This window comes from Pogona vitticeps, chromosome 5 (genome assembly GCF_051106095.1).
Source record: "Pogona vitticeps strain Pit_001003342236 chromosome 5, PviZW2.1, whole genome shotgun sequence".
NCBI classification, from domain to species: domain Eukaryota; kingdom Metazoa; phylum Chordata; class Lepidosauria; order Squamata; family Agamidae; genus Pogona; species Pogona vitticeps.
Window position 1 is genome coordinate 23,241,145 of NC_135787.1, and position 20,648 is coordinate 23,261,792.

Sequence of the window (20,648 nt, forward strand, 5' to 3'; positions counted from 1 at the left end):
AGACACTCAAGTCCTCAGAGGAGTTCAGTATACATATGTATGCCTTGCCAAGTCTCTCTCCACAGCAATGGCCATTAAACATGGAAAAGAAGGACATGGATGGAGCTTTCTAAGCCACATGGGAAGTGCAAGGCATTAGGGGACTGGTAGTTTTTTTTTTTGAAAGGCACTCTCTGCAGAGCCTAATAGACAGAGAGACTACCAATCTCCTAATGTCTTGCAGTTTCCATGGAGATTAAAATGCTCTTCTCATGCCCTTCTTCATGCTTAACGGCTGTGAAAACATGTGATCTGTGTATACAGTATACTAAAACTCTTCTGAGGACTTGGATTATTTTTGGCTAAAGCTACCAGAATTTGAGCTGTAAGAAATCCTGATGAATTGCGATAACTGTAGTGAAAAACTCTGAAAGTTCCATGCCTATGTGTTGTATACTGAGTTTTATAGTTCAGAGTGCAACAGATAATGCCAAAAATTCTAGAAGTAATGAATGACTTCAACTTGTTATCCTAAGAAAATAATGATCTTGCTGGTTATTACAGTATTTCATCATAATAGCATTATTTCATCAATTCCCCAAAATAATAGATTACTTTTAACATTGTTATGACATATTAGTCCAAATCTAATAGTGTCCTGCTTGATCCTACTGTTTCCCTCAGGACTTACAATCCCCTCTCCCTCCTGCCAACCCCATGTGCAGCTATAAACCTACTAGAGAGGACTGGGAAGCCTTCTAGAACAGTTATTTTTAGCATCATGCAAGGTGTTATGGGAGGGGGAGAAAGTCCTATTCCACTGGCACTAGAAACTAAAATAAACCATCAGAGCTTGATTATTATTGCTAACTTTTGATCCATCATGATGCTGCAAAAGGCCTCCTAATAGTTGGGGGTGGGGGGGTGGGAGAGACACAGACAAGTTGATCTTGCTAATTCATTTTTATTGCTTGCCAACCAACAGTTGGTTTGGATATTCCTTAGCATATGCAATTAATCTGATTCTCCAAACCAGAAATTCAACACACTAGTTTAGGTGGCCTCTCTGAGTGGATATTTTTCACTTTCCTATTAATGCTGAAAGGATGACTAGGATCAAAAATTAATTTTCTGTTCACCTTTCACCCCCTCCCAGACATTCTACGCAGTCCACCCATTTCAAGCAAGGAGTCAACAGGAACTCAGTCTGCAGGAATATCAGCGAGTTCGGATTCTACATTTTTCTGATCTGAGTGGCAATAAAGAATGGTGGTTAGCCGAAGTGAAAGGACAAAAAGGATACGTACCTGCTAATTATCTTGGGAGGATGACTTACGCTTGAACATCAGAAACACTTATGAGCCCTAATTTCCCCAAAAACTACAACCAGGAGACCTCTGTTTTATTTGTTTTGAAGAGGAATGCCCTCGTCTCTTCTAGAAGGCTTCGTGAGATAAAGACCATCAAAAGCTGGGAGCTGAAGATCTTGTAGAATGTTTTTTTAAAAGATCATTTCCAGTTCCTGCCTTTAAATGCCTTTTCCTCTGTCCCAAAATATTAACGGCTTGGGCCAGTGGATTGCCTTTATTGCATAGACCAACTCTGTGTCAGTTCAGATCAAAGCAGGTACTATAGTTCTAGCTCAAGTGTGGAAGTCTGTAGGCTGCATAGCCCACCTCCCACACAAGATAATCTTCATGCCTTTGGACATCATTGCTGTCCTCTCTCCAAATGTGCCAAAAAAAGAATGATTGGTTCTGGCATCATCATCCTGGAAGAGTGCTTCTCTTACTAAACAAGGTACAGCATCTTAGTCACACACAACTCCATTTTAAGGTCATACATCAGTATCTTATTGATCTTCTGCTGAGCAGAAAATCAGGCCAGCACAGTCATGCAGGACTCCATCACTTGCACAAGTCTTTCTGTTGTTCAAGCTGTGGTCTCCATGAAGAACCCCCATCCTCTGCTTGCACCATGGCAGCACTTGGGCAAGTGCCACAATCTCATTTTACTATGCTGGCAAGATGTTATGCTCAGCAGAATTGCAACAGGATAGTGGGCCAATTAAACATTTTTAGGAATTGGCCTTCTAGTCATTTCTAATTTTATTTTTTCCATTTATTTTTAAGCTTGGGAAATTAACTCTGTGGTTCATGGAGTAAGAAACTGGTCTTCTGCTTCAGAGAACTTCCCCATGCCTATCCTAAGGATATTAACACCACTGACTCAACCACGAGGGATCCTGGCCATTGCAAATGTAATGGTAATCACAAATCAGTGGCTTAAAAAAATGGAGGAGTAACATCGTTCATGCAGAATTATGGAAAACAAACTACAACTATGAAAGAGGGGGAATATACACACCAAAGGCATTTTCTTTCACAATTTCAAAGTCTTCCTGTAATTTGCGAAACAAACAAAACATCACAGCTCACAAAATATTTTATTCTGAGTTTTTTAAGAACTAACAAAGTAGAATGAGCAGAGAAAACAGTCTGCAGGTGCTGTCTAGGATCAATCTCATAAGGCACAAAACATTTCATCATAGGGCCAAACTCAGCAGTTACTTTAGAAGTTCAATAGCCCTTTCAGCATGCATAAAACCACATTGGACAGCATTGCAAAATCAGAAGGGATATGCTAGATACAACAGTTTTGAACTGGAGGTTTATTGGTCAGCCTCTTACACTACCACACACATATACACACCAACTTGTTTCTTGTAGAGGGAGGCACACATCTTCTGGTTAAGCATTTGTATTTTCTGCTCAACCAGTGTTCTTCCTGTGCCAGTGAAGGCCAACTTTGTAAATAATGTCCTTAAAAATAATTTTTTAAAAATCGTGTAGCATGAAATGTCATCATGCTACCTAGTTTTTCGAAGCTATGGAGTTCATGCAGTATAAGAACTATGTACTGAACTATAACCACTGCAATCTTTTGCACTGTATTTATATAGTGAATGATTTTTAATGAAGAATCAGAAGTAGAGATGGGGATATTCGTATACAAATACGGATACCGCCATCTCTAATTAGAAGTCCTTTGCTAGAAGGATTTCTCCGCCATTTTTGGTGCTGTTGTTAATATGGCTTGTATTTCAAACTGTTAAAACAATCTCCCCACCAGGAGTAGCTGAACTGCGTGTGGAGCATGCAAAGCACGCAGTGATGAAGCTTTTTCATTCTTGAGCAGGGCTGGATGATCTTCAGAGACCTCATCCATCAACTTTGTAGGGCTGCACCGACACAACCATTTGTGACTCTCAGCCCCTACTCTTTTCTTTAAAAAACTGGTGTTTACTGGAAAAAAACCTTTTTGTGAGCAGAAATAATTAAAACATTTCCAAAAAAGGACATAGGGGTCACTAGGGGTTTGCTGGATACTCTCAAAATATGACAATATGCCTTCTGGAGGGTACAAGGGCACTTTCTGATCCATTTTTCTCTGAAAGAAATCTTAAAAAGTGGTGCAGGGGTGTTGCATGTTGCCCGTCCCTGTTTTAAGAGAAGGATATAATGCTACTTTAATTGTATTTATTATTGTTTTGCATGTGGCAGAGAAAGATAATTTGGAAGGGTTTTGTATTCTGAAGGACGATGTATGAGAATGAGTATAACAGTATATCTGAGACACCAATGATTTTCAGAATCTGTATTGAGGTGTCTAAAGAGATTTTCAGACCACAAGTCACATTTTTAGCGCTTAAATCAACAAAGATCGACAAGCCCAACCCCAAACAAACTCTTAGGATCCAAGATTTTAAAAAAATTAAGTTGCATAATGAAAATGTTTATTTTATTTCAAATTGGATTAAGAAGGTATTTCCTTTCAAAGACACCAAAGCTCCAATGTTAAGCCTTAATTTTTAAAATCTCCTTGCTAGCCATTGACAAATGAAGCCCCAAATTTTGTTTCTTTGGTTTACAGTGTTCAGTCTAATGATGAGGAAAACGTAAACAAAAACCCTCTTTCTTGGTCATTAAAAGGTACACTATAGGAGCCTTCCCAGCAAGTGTGGCAACCCTGTACCAGTATCAATGTCCTACGTAAATGGGATTGTGGTAAACCATGACTTCAGTTTGTGTTGCAGGCTGTAGTACTAGAGTTTAATTTGGGGAACTGAAATTCCAAATAGCAGGCACAAATGTCACTAACATGAATGCGATCAATGCCAAAGTATAACTGTATTTGTATACAGCTCTTCTTCAGGGGGGTTTCAGATCAGTGTACACTATACTGTATGCTGTACAATAACTCCAAGTAGAACAGATTGCTATCAAAATATTGTTTGAAAGATTATCTTTGATAAGACAATGTCTGAATATAGTTCCTAATTCAGATGACACATGAGGAATTTAGGCCAAACTCTTTTCCTCATTTACTTTGTCATCTAAGTCAGTGGTCCTCAACCTTGGGCCTCCAGATGTTCTTGGACTACAACTCCCAGAAGCCTTCACCACCACCTCTGCTGGTCAGGATTTCTGGGAGTTGAAGTCCAAGAACATCTGGAGGCCCAAGGTTGGGGACCACTGATCTAAGTGATCTCTAAGATTGCTATTTTATTGAAAATGTTTCATCAAAACAGAAACTTTTCCATTGCAAACTATTGTTGGGCATGTCCTATGACCAGAGATGTGTCTCTGTGAATTACAAGTACAGCAGTATCAGTGACCCACATATACATGTTTTAATATTACTTAATAAAAATATTTTATAACTATATGTTCATGATTTGCCTTGTAATTATTCTCATTGAACATTCTGTTAATGGCCACAGATTTCAAAATCTATCATAATGACAGCAAAATAGGTTTCCAGTCTTATAACAGCAAAAATAAGAAAAACGTATTCTAGGAATTTACAGGATTTTTTTTCCAAAACTCATTTACACTCAATTTCCATGCTTGACCCTTTTATGCAGCTATTATCTCCCATCATTGAACCATCTTATTTTCCCACCATCCCTTGATTTCTTAATCTGGCATAAGTATAATGTAGAATTTTTGGATAATGTACTTAAGAAAGGGGGGAAAACAAAATAAAAAAATAAAAAATAAAGAAGACAAAAACATATGCCTGAGGAAGTGGACTTGTCTTCAAAAGCTCACATTAAAATACAGCAGTTAGTCTTTAAGGTGACACAGCATTTTTTCTTCTTTATTGTTTATATTTCTCCTGCTTTTTGCCTGACACATAAAATCGAAACACTGATGCGATGTTTGTGTTAAAATGAAAGCAGAATTTCCACAAATGTGAAAGGTTTGCATTAGAAAAATAACATTTCTGGATATAACGCAGTAGTTCTGAAATATATTGAGAACACAGAATCTGAAAAACCAGCATAATGTACCTCTCAGATACCATCACCAAATAAAGACATCAGTTTAGAAGTAAATTAAATGATTTTATTACTTTTTGTTTAACTAAGGCCAGAGTTTAAAGACCTTTGTACTTTGAAGACAAAGCAGTTCATTAAACAATTTTAAAATTTTATGTAAGTCCAGTTACTTTTTCAATTTCTTCTGAGCTGCCTTCTTCTTAACCATCTGCAATCTTTTCATAGCATTGAGTTGTGATTCTTGTGATGTAGGACCCTTGAGAGATGGGGACTGATTGCCGGATTCTCCACTCGATTTACTAGTATTGCTCCCACTGCTACCTGTTGTTCCAGCACTTCCATTTCCACCAGCAGTTTGGCTACTGACTGGAGCTGAACTGCTTGGACTAGGGAGCCCTATTTTGCTTACATTGTCACTGCTTACAGAACGACAAAGGCCCGTTTTCCCCAATGTCAGAGGTGGCAAGGGCTTCAGCTGAACAGGGCTTGTGCTGCTGTTAGACGATATTTTTGATCCTAGCCCTGCTTTAGCTGTTGCTAACCCTGATAAACCCACAGGTTTTTGGTTATTTGAGGCAGTCGTTGGCTTGCCACTGGTACTCTGGGTTGTGGATCCCAGCTTGGCTGTTGATGGACCTGCAGATGATGTTTTTGCTGCAAAAGCTGCCCACCCCGTAAGGCCACTGGTTGAGGATGAAGAAACATTGGCACTGGCAGAGTTACCAGAAATAGTGGCTGAAGGCTAAAATAAAACAGAAATAAACTCTACATTAGTTATATTTGGTCCTAACCAGACAGAAACTAGCACAAATAATGGGAGGGCCATGAATGTCAAATTCCTAGCCCAACAGAGATGATCTAATATATTATGTCAAATTACCTTGATTTAAAAAAGAAGTAAATAAACCAAAGACACATAAACACATGTATGGTCTAGTTCTTCAGATAAAGCAACACCTAAGCTTTCACCTTGCCCTAAAAACTAAGTAAGTACCATATGGCACAATGATCCTCACATTTAAACATGGCAAGACATTCTGGATCTATTAAAAGAAACTTCAGGACTTGTGAAATGAAAAAATGACCCAGCAGAATCCACCACTATTTAGGTTGTTTCTGGTTACCTGGAGTTGCTATGAGCAGGACAAGAAACAATTAATTACACAAACAAGATGTTTTCACTAAAGCTACATAATCTATGGTAACAAGTTTAAAAGGAGTCCATTTAGAGAGGTATGGGTGACCAGTGCATGTCCTAGCTTCTGATATTAGTTCAAAAGACACTACAGTGATTATTAAAAAACAAACACTTCATTTGCACTGCAGCTCACCATAGATCACACAAGATCTGTGCTGCACAAGTACTGTGAAGATTAATGGAAGATGGGAAAGAGCACAGAACTTTTTAGCTATTTTGTGCCCATTTCAAAAGGGAACTATAAACATTTCTCATAATCTACTATTCAAAATAATAATGGACACACACACTGATTTAGAAATGGTTTTTCTAATTCTAATTACAAAAATTAGATCATGTTTAGAAAATTCAGCAACGTCTCTGTCACTTCCTCCAAGTTTTTCAGCCTGGATCCAAAACTGTCAATATGCTCAGTCCATTTAAAACCTTGAGCAAGAACCAATCCTATCCCTCCTTCTGCAGGCAGATTGTCCCTTTTTGGTCCCATTTATCCCATTGCTGCAAAAGGCCAGTTTACATGCTCGCTATCCACAGTCATCCCCATGAGCTGAGACAGTGTTTGCTCCACAGGTGGCACCATAGACTCTCCTCTAGTTCTCTGGATATCAGAGCAGGTCACTTGCATTCTGCAATATACTTCCCTAAGCATGAAACCCCATGGAAGTATGCTGGTGGGCTTTTCACTATGACAGCATTACATTCAATCTTACCCTAAGTACTGGCTGCACTATGTTTCTTTTTCTTACATCTTATTTAATCAAATTTAATGCAGATGTTTTCTATGAGAAACCATTTAAAAATTAAATGCAGACTGATTTCTATACTATAAAGGAGATTAATGATTTTTTCCCCCTGAGAATTTGGAATCCAAACAAAAATATATTCTATCATCTGTGCAGAATGACAAAAGGGGGGGGGATAATTGTGTTAATTATGCACTCTAAGTGAAGGGAAGGCAGAAGCCCATATAAAATATAACATGTATGATTTTTTCCACAGAACATGTTATGTACAGCACCTTGACCTCTGTCCTCTTAAATGCTAGGAAGGTTGTTGGGGTCTCCAACTTTTGCTTAATTTCTGGTTTCTTTATCAGTGGATCTTTCACAGCTGGAACTACTGAAACTACAGCAGGAGTTGGTTTCTGGGAAGGCTTCTGTGTTTTCTGCGCCTGTATGAATTACATACATACTTCTAAATTATCATTCTGAATTTGAGAAAAAGTGAAATCAAAACTAAAAACTTTAGCAATGACAAACAAAAATATGGCGGATACTTGAATATGTAACAGCTAAATTCAAAATAAAGGAGAAGAGTTTGTATGCAAGAAAGGTAAAATGAAGATGTATGTGGAATCTGAAACTATGGAAATAAACATTTGAGATGCAGGAAATAGGGATTCAGTGAAAGAGCAGACAGAATGACAAGGAAAACAGAGAAAGAACATGTCAGTAAGGTGGAAGTATTTAGCCAAAATAAACTAGAAATGAGAACAGTTAATTCTGATATATTTAGTCTTCTTTTGGTCCTGATTACAAAAGTTATTATGTGGCAAAATGTAACAGTCATATAAATCCATCGTTAATAGAGAAACACAAATTGAATAGTCTGCTTATTCATGACTTTAGCACTGCATCCTACTACTATGAAATAGCATATGTTATCTAAGTAATGCATGCTTATCTACAAGAAAAAGTCATTTTTTTTCTTTTCTGGCTAATAAAGTTTTTTTTTAAAGTTCTAAAAGTCTTCTGCTCATTTATCAAGCACTAGCTGAAATCCTGTTTCTTAGTGCTATAAATCACACCAGACTATGCTTATTGAATCAGTGGGGATTCTAGGTTTGAACTGTTTAATGTCTTTCAGAAAGACTTAGAAAGGATCTGTACTGGTAAATGGTAGAGGCGGAGAATCAAATTTGGTTTAGTATTTGCCAAACTAGATCTCGGGGGTGGGTGTTCATCCGATCCTACTTTTGGGCTCTAAAGGTACACGGGGCAAAACATTTGCGGATATGTGGATTGGATGGGCCTACAGATATACAAATGGGTCTGTGGAGTGGATTACCAACCTCTGGAATGGTCTGCCTATGGAATAGCATTGAGAAAATCTTTGTTTGCTTTCATAAATGGCATCATAGATTGTTTTCTTTTGGAAAAGGGGTTGAGGATTTCTCCCAGCTTGGATTTTTACATGATGGAATGAGCAAAAAGATACATAATTGCTGTGGCAACAACGTTTTAGCAAACTGGAATACAACAGAACTGTATGAAGTTGTCTTAAAAATTGGATACTTGCAGGGATTTGGTGAATCAATGCCTATGTAAATTCTACAGATTCAAATGGGTCTACCCCAGTTGCAATTTACTATGCCAAGAAACAAGATTTCAGCCATTATCTCCTAATCTGTTTATCAAATGGAAAACAGGAATTACTATCTCTTTTCTCTTTTTTAAAGTTATTTAAGATATTGTATTTGTTTCTCATAGTAGAATGCTCATTCTGTTAACCAAATTTTACTACTGCAGAACTGCAAGCTCTTTTACTTGGGAAAACAACAAATAGATCACATGAAAATAAAGGCTGTTCCCAGAGATATGCAGTACAATTAAAAAAAAAAAACAAACTAAAGCAACCCCCCTACCAATCTGTTATCTTTTATAGGAGTTAAAGATACATAATTTTGGGCAATATATGTTACCCTTTCTTCATGAAACAATATACACTAGAAAATAACTCTTTCAGGATGTATGAAAAAGGATTAGATTTGTCATACATTTACTGAGCCAAGTTGCTTATTCCTGGGCTGTGATAATCTTGTCTGACCTTTAAAATTTATATATATATATATATATATATATATATATATATATATATATATATAAAAAGGACATTTCCTTACTTTACAATAAATTAAAATGAGGATAATAATCCCACATCAACCCTCCTCCCAAATCCAGTACTGTATAGTACAAGACTATACTTCTTTCCAACTACTCTTTTTTTATATTTAGTTCATAAATCTGTTCCTTAAACAGACCAAATATTTATCTGCATGTATTGATCGTAAGATCAAATCCACGCGATGGAGTGAGCGCCCGTCGCTTGTCCCAGTTCCTGCCAACCTAGCAGTTCGAAAGCATGCAAATGCAAGTAGATAAATAGGGACCACCTCGGTGGGAAGGTAACAGCGTTCCGTGTCTAAGTCGCACTGGCCATGTGACCACGGAAGATTGTCTTCGGACAAAACGCTGGCTCTATGGCTTGGAAACGGGGATGAGCACCGCCCCCTAGAGTCGAACACGACTGGACAAAAATTGTCAAGGGGAACCTTTACCTTTACCTTTTTATTGATTATTATAGCCTCTTTCACAAAGCCCCTTACCATTTTTTTCATCTGCCTAGTACATCGAGCACAATACCAGACTAGGCGGGGATCATTCATTTCCTTGTCTGTCACTTGAGGCTTGTGGCAGTCTTGGTGATAGAGATTATGGCATTCTTGACACTCAACTAATGGATTTCCAGAAGTAACTGTCATTTGTCTGCAAAGAACAAAGTGTCCATCCCACATTAACATGATTGCATGAAGTTTTGGCCATCCTAATGTTTTCTCCCTTCATCAAAACTTCAAGAATTAGCCTTAAGAAGCTTACAACCATCTCTGAAATTGGACATGAACAACAGAAAGGAAAACAATACGATATACATAGTTGTGGACACAGGTTTGCGTCTACCAACTTCATGCAGCAGGCTCACTTGTCTTGATTCTGGTGTCAAGGTATACCAGTTCATAAATATTATATTTGTGTAGGGCCCAGAAGAATAGAATCCAATTTACATTGTCCAAACCACAGGACTAGTATCTCATATAACAGTTGAAGAGCATATAATTCTATTTAGGCCTATGCATACATTACCTAGCCAAATGTTACACTACTACATCCGAGTCTGTTGGCCCCTGAGACTGTTAATACCTGGTGGCTGAGAAGGCAAAACAAAAGCATCTTGCCCTATCTCATATCTAGCCTCTGACTGTCAAGAAATTAACCCCGTCAACATAATTGTGAGTGTAATTCGTTTAAAGACTGAGACCAGATATTTAGAAGAACAAAAGGAATAGGACCAAAAAGAGTACAAAAAGCATTTACTTGTGGAGATCAGAAGGACCAAATACAGTACTTAAAAAAATCACAGAAAGACATCAAAGAACAAAATGTTTGCTCTGGATGTGAAAAAGGAAAGCAATTATCAAATTATCAAAAGTGAGATTTCAGAAAAAATTTTGATAGGGCACTCAAGCACCAAACACAGCAAAAAAAAAAAAAAAAAAAGTGATCTGCTGTGAAGTTGCACCTGGGAAGTAGAATTTCCTTGGGTGAATTCACTTTAGTGAACCATGGAGTCAGCAGAGAGAGCAGAGGGAACTGCCAATCTGAACTTGTTGGCTTTTTGTTAAAGTGGCTCTACTGCAGCTGTCCAGATATGCAGGAGGCACAGCTATCATAACAAGTTGCTAATAAGAGCTGGCTACCAATTTCCTCGTCTATTTCCTCCGTGTTCACTTTTTTCCATCCTTTGGTCTTCAGCTGCTCTAGTGCATCAGCACTGCACCAAGTGATTAGGGGGAAAAATAACAATCTGAAGGATGGTTGCTTGAGGGGAAGTGACACCCCCACAAATGCCCCTTTGTTTTTTCTCTCCCCACCTAAAACTAGGAAGCTGGGAGGGCCAATTTGTGGTTGCTCATTCATTGCATTACCTCAAACAATCACATTGCCTGAACCAATGCAAATGCATTTAGTTCTTTTTAAAAAGTAGAGGAAAAATGTAAGGATTTGGGCCAGCGGACTCTGGGTTGATTTGCATGGACTTCTACATCATGTATTGTAGACAATGAAAAATAATACAAATCAGGCCACTGCAATCCTTGAATATTTCCTGCATTATTTGTTAATGCAGGTGCACCCTGAGTGATACAAATTATGGAAAAAATACAAAAAATGTTTTATAGTTGTCACAGACTATGTTAAGTGCTTCATTTTCACTGGCTAGGAATAAAAAATAGTTTAGAATAAGAAGGTAAGGGGGTCAGAAAGCATACTCTGACAACTATGACTTAAAAGATATAACCATGGATGTATACTATCTTGTGTTGGAAAAATGTATAAAAACCAATTTAGTGAATGGAAATAAATGGAAATACGCCTCTGAGTCAGCAAACTATTACCCTAAAACTTCTCCTTTCACATGAAAAATCAGAGTACTTAATTGCTAAGCTGCGCTCACACATATCCCCATGGTACAGGTACGCAGGTAACCATGGAAACTCTATTTGCAGATGAGTATGGAGAAGAAATATGCAATTCCTTTATTTAATAGGAAAATGAAGACTGAAATTATTGTCCAGATGGCTTTGGAAGAACTTAATTTTGTTGAATGCTGGTGGATTTAAACAAGAAAATGAGGAGCAAAAATCAGCAATTCTGGAACATGTGCCCTATGATTCAGAACAGATTTACCAAGGAGAAAGAACATCTGATTTCAGTGAATCTTATTCTCTAGTAAATGTACTTAGAATTCCAGGCTTATATCTAAAATGTAAGACACAAATTTTTAAAAAGCAATCTTGACCAGAAAAAAACCTTGCAGCTAAATGACAGGAAACTGTCTAGTCTCCATAAATCTAGTTCATATATCCACAAGTGACTACATTTAAAAACAAAATGGAACACAAGCATTTTGTATGAAAAAAATTATCAGACCTTAATGACATTTGAAGATAGTTCCAAAAAGAAAACAATCCCATGTTTTTTTTTTTTAAATAAAAAGTATGAAGTTTAATAGATATATGATACAGCAGAATTCTTGGGGAGGTACGTAGGTTCCTCCATGGCTCATAAATACTCCATTTTGATACAACTGGAACTTGAAAATCATAGACAACCTTTTGTTTTTAAATATTTACCCACAACAGCTAAACACTGATACACATTTGTTAAGCAAAATAATAAACACTTGTTAAACAATGTATCTTTCAAGTATTTACGTTCTGACTGCCCTAACAACTGTTTGATATGTTTTCATTCTTCTACCGATAGTCTGATGTATCTGGTCACCACGGCTATATTGTATATTATTACCACACACAAGTTAGAATTAGGGCCCTTATTTGGTGTGTATGTATGTGTGTGTCTGCATGTACGCTACAACATTATTAACTAGAGGGGGCAGAACACTGATCATTTTATTAAAAGCTATCAACTGAAAAAAATCTGTAGAAACACACTGCCGTGAAATAGAAGATTGCTTCTCTGCACAGGTCTTAATTTTTAAAAGCTGAAAAAAAGACTGCAATCCAAAATTATGGACTTAGTTTGAAACATTTTAAACTGCAATACACATAACTCATAACTTATAGCAAAAGTCTTTGATCATATGAGTCTTGGACAATATCACTATAAACATCTAAAGGATGAAGACCTGTACTCAGTAGAAATGCCCAGTATTACTTAACACTAGGTCCAAATTTATTGACTGTTAAAAAATTTAATTTGTTGCAGATGTCAAATTTAGACAACTCACCGACAAACAACACATGCCAAGCCCATCTCCATGGCAAAATCATCAGCACTCGTCTCTTCAAAACTGGATAGGTCTGCCATGGGTAAATCCTTGCTAGTCTGCACTGTAATTGGTGATGAATGCGTCTCTGGCTTTTCTAATCTTGGCTTCTTTGGAATGTCAGCTCCTTCACTGATTTCAAGCTTTATCTATTAAATGATATACACATAAGAAGCTGGTAAAAACATGAAACCTTTGAAGAAGTAAATAAAACCACATTGGAAGTTGCAGCTAGTAAATGCTACAAGGCATATTTAAAAGTTATTAATGAACACAGTATATTTTATATTCATTAACAACATAACTATATCTAAAATTATAGAGAATGTATGGTGCTATAAATGCTACAGTAAGAAATGTGGCAATATAAAACATATTAATTAGTATTTTGACAGGAATGAAGTGTATTGATAAATCAAAATCTGAATGATGTGCTACTGTGGCTAAAGAATCAGATATAAGTGCCTTTGAGATTTTTAAGACAGGAAATTTAAAGCAGTTAAATCTGCTTAATCTGATCTGTACAGATCCTATGATTTAGACATTTATTCATATTTTGCAACTTCATTTCAAAAATAATCTTCTGCATTAAATATCCCAAAAAGTTTGCAGGCCTGTTAAGTAAGCATAATCATGAATTAATAACAAGAAAATATTTCCAGCTTCAAAAAGATACCGTACATCTTTATAAGAACCTTCTAGCATTTCCAACAGGTCAATGTTATTACCCATACTTCAAAAGAATCAGGAATTGGTTTGTGTAAGGCAATGATGAGTAATTTTAGGGGGTCTGGGAGGTATTTTATATCCCCCAGGACTGTTGTGTGATGGTGGGGCTTTTCCAGAGCTCACACAATTAGGGATCCAGTGCTTCCTTATGTAAATGTAAAGCCCACTGGAATCAACAGGAGTGATCTCTAACCTGCACAGTGGAGCTTGTAGGAACTCTACAAATGGAGCAATTTACTCTGTCCATGGTAAACAATTTACTGGTTCAAATCTGTATGTGAACAGGGGAATGTAGTTTTCAAGTGCACACAACACTTTTTACTTTTACTCCACTGAATAAGTAACATATGGTGAAGAAAACTAGTAAAACTACTCAAGGATTAAGTCTATGTGAAAAGCAACAATAATAAAATAGGCACATTATTCACATATATATAATATTTAAAGACTCTGAAGACATTTCAAGTGCAACAATAAAACTTACTTTATCAGCAGACCGCTTTTCTGCTTCCTTTTTCACCTTTTCGGCAGCAATGAGCTTGCCATTATTGCTACCTGTTGGAATGCCTGAAGAAGCCTTGGGTTCTTGCTTAACAGAAACTGGTTTTGTAATAGAAACTTTGGGTTGATCTACTTCCTGCATAAAGCATAACAAAAATGCTTCATTAAAAATAATACTGGAAACAGTGGCTACTTCTGAAATCACAAAGCTAAATAAATACCACATTGCAGAAATGATGTAATTTAAAATCTTACTTCCCTAAACTGCTAAACTAAGGAAACAGAAAGGAATTCCATTAAAACATGCAGTATGGCCACTTAAGAACACAGAAATATTGGACAGTCCCAAGCATCATAATACTTAACATACTTCTTGAACCAGATTAAGGCAAACAACTTGTGGCCCTCCAGGTCTTTCGAAGCTGCAATTCTCATCAGCTGTAGTCAACATAGCTAATGGTAGGGGATGATGGGAATTGCAGTCCAACAACATCTGGGTGATCACAATTTTGTACACAGATGAAAAATGATGTCTGTGTGTTCTCTCTGTCAACACTATGCAAATCTCTGCTACAGCCCAGCACTTGTAAATGAGAAGAACACTATGCACTCCGGATGGATCACAATAGAATGGATTCACTTTTCAACACTATGTTTAAGAGTACAACCATATACTTTTTTTACGAAACTATTTTGAGAGATATCTGAGGTTCCAGCTTCTCAAATGACATATACAAGGGAATAATAAAGGATGGACTAGGCAGAGCAGATAAATATGCAATTATTATAGGAAGTATGAATCACACAAGTCATCAGTATCGTTAAGATCCCTCAACTTAAGAAACTTGATGGGTTATCAGCTGCTGACCTTTATTTACATAGATTTTCAGTCTTTCAGAATAAGATTGTATAGCTTCAGTCTTAAGCATTCTTATGATGAAGCAAGACTTACCTCTGAGTAAACAACTTTTGAATCAGGCTGTAAATATACAGAAAAAATAAAGATAAATACTGATTATTCTAGATTCCCTTAGTGCCTTTTTCTCTGATTTAGAGAAAAAACTACTCCAGGAGTTACATACCACACCTAAAAATTTCCATTTATTACTTCTAGTACCTTCTGCAATGGGCGATAATTTGAATCAGTCCCTCTAGACAAAGATTCATCAAGCAGTGCTTTCAGTTTTTCAGCTGAATCTTTGCTTTTTGAATGCAGAAAGCCCAGAGCTTTCAAGAATACAGGGTCAAGCTCCAAGTTCATAGCAGCAGCCATTGCAGCACCTTTAAATGAAAAAAAATAATAATGAGAAGGGATGACTTGAAATAAACATGTCTCATGAGTCAGTTAATTTTTAGCTAGGACAAAACCATTTCTGGAAACTAAATGCATGTAGCTTACTTTCATGCATTTGGAACCGAACAGACAACTTGTGGCTTACCAAATGTTGTTGAATTACAACTCCAATGATTTCTTACCACTGGTCTCATAACTTTTGGAAGGCCACAAGTAACTCATCCCTTAAAATGGCTGCAGGGGAGACAAAGTACATATCAACAGAATCCCCTTTTAACACTTGTTACCCTGAGCAATTATACCAAAGGTTGTTAACATTTGTAATATTAAGAGTAAATTACATTAAACTAAATTAATCTGATGGTGGTGAACAAGCAGTTTAATGGGGTGATCCAGCAGAGAAAAAAGCATACCAGTGTTGCTTTTGGAGGTATGTACAGACAAGTCAATGTCAGAGCAAAATGCACATTAGATTGGAGAGATGTAGTTCTTTATTTATTTTCATAAGAAAATAATTAGGGCTGAACATTTCAACACTAAAAATGATTCAACCAATTGTCTTTTCAAATAATGACAACCGTTTAAAATTTTTATTACATTAACTACCAGATACCTTAATCATTTGATACTTATGATGATTACATAAATGATATATATTTTTAAAAACACCTCATATTTCTTCATATAATGAACGCAAGAGTGCTGGCAAACAAGCTAGAAACAAAGAATATCGTTTTTTTTAAAAAAGGTCATATAATTTTAAATGAAAATCAATATAGTTCTAGAACTAGAATATAATTCTAGAACTAGAATATAGAATTACAGAACTAGAATATAGTTCTACTTCTGTGCTGCAGTGAGTCCTGGACACTTCATGCATGGCAGGAGAGGAAGCTGAACACTTTCCATATGCATTGTCTCTGACGCATTTTTGGTATCACCTGGCAGGACAAAGTTCCAAATAGAATAGTCCTAGAACGAGCTGGAATTTTCAGCATGAACACATTACTGAAACAGTGACGTCTACGTTGGCTTGGGCACGTCATGGGAATGGCTGATGGTCGGATCCCAAAATATCTCCTGTATGGAGAATTAGTGCAGGGAAATCACCCCAGAGGGAGACCTCAGCTGCGATACAAGGATATCTGCAAGTGGGATCTGAAGGCCTTAGGAATGAACCTCAACAGATGGGAAACCTTGACATCTGAGCGTTCAGCCTGGAGGCAGGCAGTGCATCATGGTCTCTCCCATTTTGAAGAGACCCTTGTCCAGCTGGCTGAGGCTGTCCTAAAAGCAGCAAAATGAGGGAGCTGGACAGGGAACAGACTGTATTTGTCTTCAGTATGGAAGGGATTGTAACTCTCAAATTGGCCTTCTCAGCCACACTAGACGCTGTTCCAAGTACTCCATACAGAGCACATTACCATAGTCTCTCGAGAATGAAGGATGCCTAACTAACTGAATAGTTCTAGATTATTATTATTTTTTAAATCTTAACAATTACCAATAACTACTACTTAGAAACAGCATCAATTAATCCAAAATCCTTCTGGGTACACAGAGCAGATTTTAACCTGTCTCTTGAAGATACAAAGTGTAAGGACTCAGAATACATCCCAATGGTTGTATTTGGTAATGTTAGTCTCAACAATAAGGTTCATGGCTGATGCAGGAAATGTATGAATACATCACTCCGACAGATGGTTGTGTTACCAATAAGAGTTTGATGTCATTGACAACATTGTCACTCTCAGTAATTTCCTCCTGACCTCACTGTTTAGAAACCCAACTCCAAATGTACTATACACATACTTAAAATTCAAGACAACATTTTATGTCTTTAGGTAAACTAAAACCTTATCTATAAATCTACTAGCAACCTGGAGGCCAAGTATAGGGTCACCAGGGTCCTTGTGCCTTGAACAGTTGCTTAGAAGAATATTCAGGTGCAGCATTTAACACAATCTACACCTGCTGACATATCCTCATCACACAACTATTAAAGGCTCAAAAATCCAACCTTCTTTTCCCCCTAAAGTTGGGGGGGGAGGGGGTCTTCCCTAGCTAGTCTGAAACAAGCCTGTCTCAAATGGAATCACAGGCTGCACCTCAACGGATGTTAGCCTTTAAGACGTATGTAAATTAACCTATTGGTGGCAACAGTATTGCTTATCATTGCAAGTTGCAACTAGAGTTGTTATGTGCGTCAAGTTGCTTCCAACCTATGACAACCCTATGGATGAACAATCTCCAAAATGTCTTGCCCTCAACAGCCCTGCTCAGTTGTTGCAAACTCCAGCCTGTGGCTTCCTTTAGGGAGTTTGCCCATCTTGTATTTGGTCTTCCTCTTTTTCTGGCGGCCTAGGCCCACTGAATCAGTGAGTTGATGAATCCACTCATTTGTAAGTTCAATTGATTTAATGGACTTACTTTAGTTGTGATTTACTACACTAAGCAAAGGATCCCTTTTGAAGTGGTGCACCAGCTGGCCACCTGTCAGAGATGAAGGCAGTTTTGCACCAACACTGGCAAGGGTTTGGTCTAGAGACTCTAGATGAGCTTTGAGATCCCTGTTATCCTGCCTGCCTGCAGAGTGCTGCCAGCACTTTAAAAGTCCCACACAAGTATATATTTTAATTGTACTTTAATTGTTTCATCTTTTTACTGTATTTTAATTCTAAGCCACCTAGAGACCTTTGGGTAGTATGGGCGGCATACAAGTTAAATAAATAAACAAACAAACAAATAAAATAAGCTTCAGGTTATTTACCTGACACATCTCTAGATGGCCTTTCCTGTTTTTCAGAGCCGCTGACAGGTGCCTAAACATTCCTATTCCCTGGGGCCACAATAGCAACACTGACACAGGGGCAATGGCGTTCGCGTTATTATTGTGGCCCCAGTCAATGCTTACCCTGTTGTGTTAGGGGGACAACGGCCTTGAGTGGAGGGCAAACAGGAGAAGAGGAAACCCAAATAGGAGATGAACTGACTCCCGAAAAGAAGCCACAGGCTTCAAGTCTACAAGAGACATTGTGGAGAAGAAGCGCTCATTCATAGGGTCCGCTACGAGTCGGGGGCGACTGGACGGCACAGAACAGCAACAAGATCGGAAAAGAGCGCTAAAAACGGTCCTTAATTCGCCATGTGAAATGGGGTGGGGTGGGAAGGGCCACCCCAAAAGAGAGAAGGAGCCTTCTTTTCGCGAGCTCTCTCCTCATACATATAAAGGCACACACGCACCCCGCCTTTATTGCCTGCCATTCATGCTCTTTTGTTTTACCTCAGAGCCGGCGCTGACAGGGAAACCGCATAGCAAGGGCGCTCCCGGTTTTGCCGCCAACCGAAGCGCTCGCACGGCCAGCTCCGGGAGCCTCTCTCCTGGGGAAAGCCTTGCTTCTTCTTTTTTTTTTTCCAGGAGGCGTCCGACGGCCGGCCGGGCGAGCTCTCGCAAACCCCCGGAAACGACGAGCGGCCGCCGTGACGGAGGAGAGGAAAAGGCGGAGCCTGGAGCTTCGGCGGGCCGGTCCTTGGCTTAGTTGAGTGTCGGGCGAGCGTCGTGTGGAAAGGGTCCTGCGGGAGCGGAGAGGTGAGCCGGGCGCCCGCCCCTGAAGGGCTTCGAAGACTCGGGTTGCTCGTCCTGGGAAAACAGCCCACGCAGCCTCGTCGGGTCCGCCGGTTTCGGCGCGGTCGGTTGGCTTTCTTAAGAATCACGCCGGTGTGAGGGCGGTGCTTTTTTTTTGTAGGTTACAGTCCACTTCTTCAAGCACATCGAGTCCAGTATAAAAATAATTTTTAGAACTGGAATTTTAGACCCTCTGGAGACCCTCGAGCCCTCCAGCTCCTCTCAAGGAGGCACAGTGCGAGAATTGAACTCCCGCCCTCTGGCTCCACAACCAGAGAGATAAACCCCTGAGCTGTCTATGTTTCTGTTTTGGTTTCCACTTGAAAAATCTTTAGTTTCCCATAAGCATACTTATTTATTTAAAATGTTTTTTACCCCCCTCCTTTGTCCGCTAAAAGGACCCAAGGTGGCTCACATCATTAAAAGACGAGTTAACGCTTACGACAAGGGAGTATACAAATACTGTACTAAACATTATTTATTTGTTTATTTAAAATATTTTATCCTGCCTTTCTCCTTCGAGAGGAACCAAGGTGGCTTCTTTCTAACTAAAAAGACAATATTTAAAAGCTAAAACAGTAAGTATCTAATTAAATAGAATTAAGCATTATATTAAAATTGGTAAATAAAATCAACATTAAAACACATTTAAAACAGATCACAACAGTCCATTTTAAAAACCCTCTCAAACTACCAGTCATTAAGAAAATGTTTGCCTGAAGAGAAAGGATGAAAGGAATACCTGTCTTGACCAAACAGATGCTGGTTGATATTTTATTAATGTATTTGTTTTTATTGTACAGTGATGCCTTGACTTATGAATGCCCTGACCTATGAACAAATTGACTTACGAACAGCTCCAGCTGCAAAATTTTGCTTTGACTTGCAGCTGGAGCTTTGACCTACAAACAAAAAAAGGCAGGGGAAAGGCACGGGAAATTAAAAAAAAAAAAAAAACTAACCGTCGGTGGTGAAGAGGCTGCTTCTTTGTAGTTCTTTTGTCCCAATGGTTAGGGAAAGGGATGTGGCGACGGTGATGGGGGTCAGGCCGGGAGGCAAGGACCCAGCCCAGCCAGGATTTGGCTCCTGGCTGGACTCCGGGAGCCAGATCCCGGCCAGGAGACGAGGACCCATCCCGGCCGGGCAGTGGTGGTGGAGTCCAGCCCAGGCAGTGGTGGAAGGCCGGGTGAGCTACCGGACGGCTACCACTGACAGCGGTCTTGGCGGCGGCGGAGCCCACACGGTGGCAAAGGAAGGCTGGGAGGTCTCCCGAAACCACCATCAGCGGGAGCTGTCCAGGAGTTCACCTGGCCTTCCCTGCCGCGCGGGCCCTGCTGCCACTGAAACCGCCAGC

At 38.7% G+C, this 20,648-nt stretch overlaps 3 protein-coding genes across 5 annotated transcripts in view; 2 read left to right on the forward strand and 1 right to left on the reverse strand.

Moving 5' to 3' along the window:
- The window catches only part of ARHGEF38 (Rho guanine nucleotide exchange factor 38), a 73,125-nt gene extending 63,846 nt beyond the window's left edge, over positions 1 to 9,279 (forward strand). For both annotated transcript variants that reach the window (XM_073001839.2, XM_073001840.2), the window contains one exon: positions 1,136 to 9,279. In XM_073001839.2, coding sequence (XP_072857940.2) covers positions 1,136 to 1,321 — 186 coding nt within the window. In that variant the 3' untranslated portion in view covers positions 1,322 to 9,279. The remainder of the gene's footprint in view (positions 1 to 1,135) is intronic.
- Positions 5,369 to 19,136, reverse strand: INTS12 (integrator complex subunit 12). The gene is made up of 7 exons (XM_020796388.3): positions 18,953 to 19,136; positions 15,493 to 15,656; positions 14,359 to 14,511; positions 13,107 to 13,294; positions 9,907 to 10,066; positions 7,540 to 7,692; positions 5,369 to 6,065 (listed from the first exon to the last, which is right to left on the reverse strand). Exons 2-7 carry the CDS (start codon positions 15,646 to 15,648, stop codon positions 5,490 to 5,492), a joined length of 1,386 nt encoding a protein of 461 aa, XP_020652047.3. The 5' UTR covers positions 15,649 to 15,656; positions 18,953 to 19,136; the 3' UTR covers positions 5,369 to 5,489.
- An 18-nt stretch (positions 19,137 to 19,154) lies between these two features.
- Positions 19,155 to 20,648, forward strand: part of GSTCD (glutathione S-transferase C-terminal domain containing) — a 53,675-nt gene continuing 52,181 nt past the window's right edge. The window contains exon 1 of one of the 2 annotated variants that reach the window (XM_073001841.2): positions 19,155 to 19,258. The gene's annotated coding sequence lies outside the window, so the exon portion shown is untranslated. Of the gene's footprint in view, positions 19,873 to 20,648 lie in introns of both variants that reach the window. The other variant, XM_078376545.1, reaches the window with a different exon arrangement.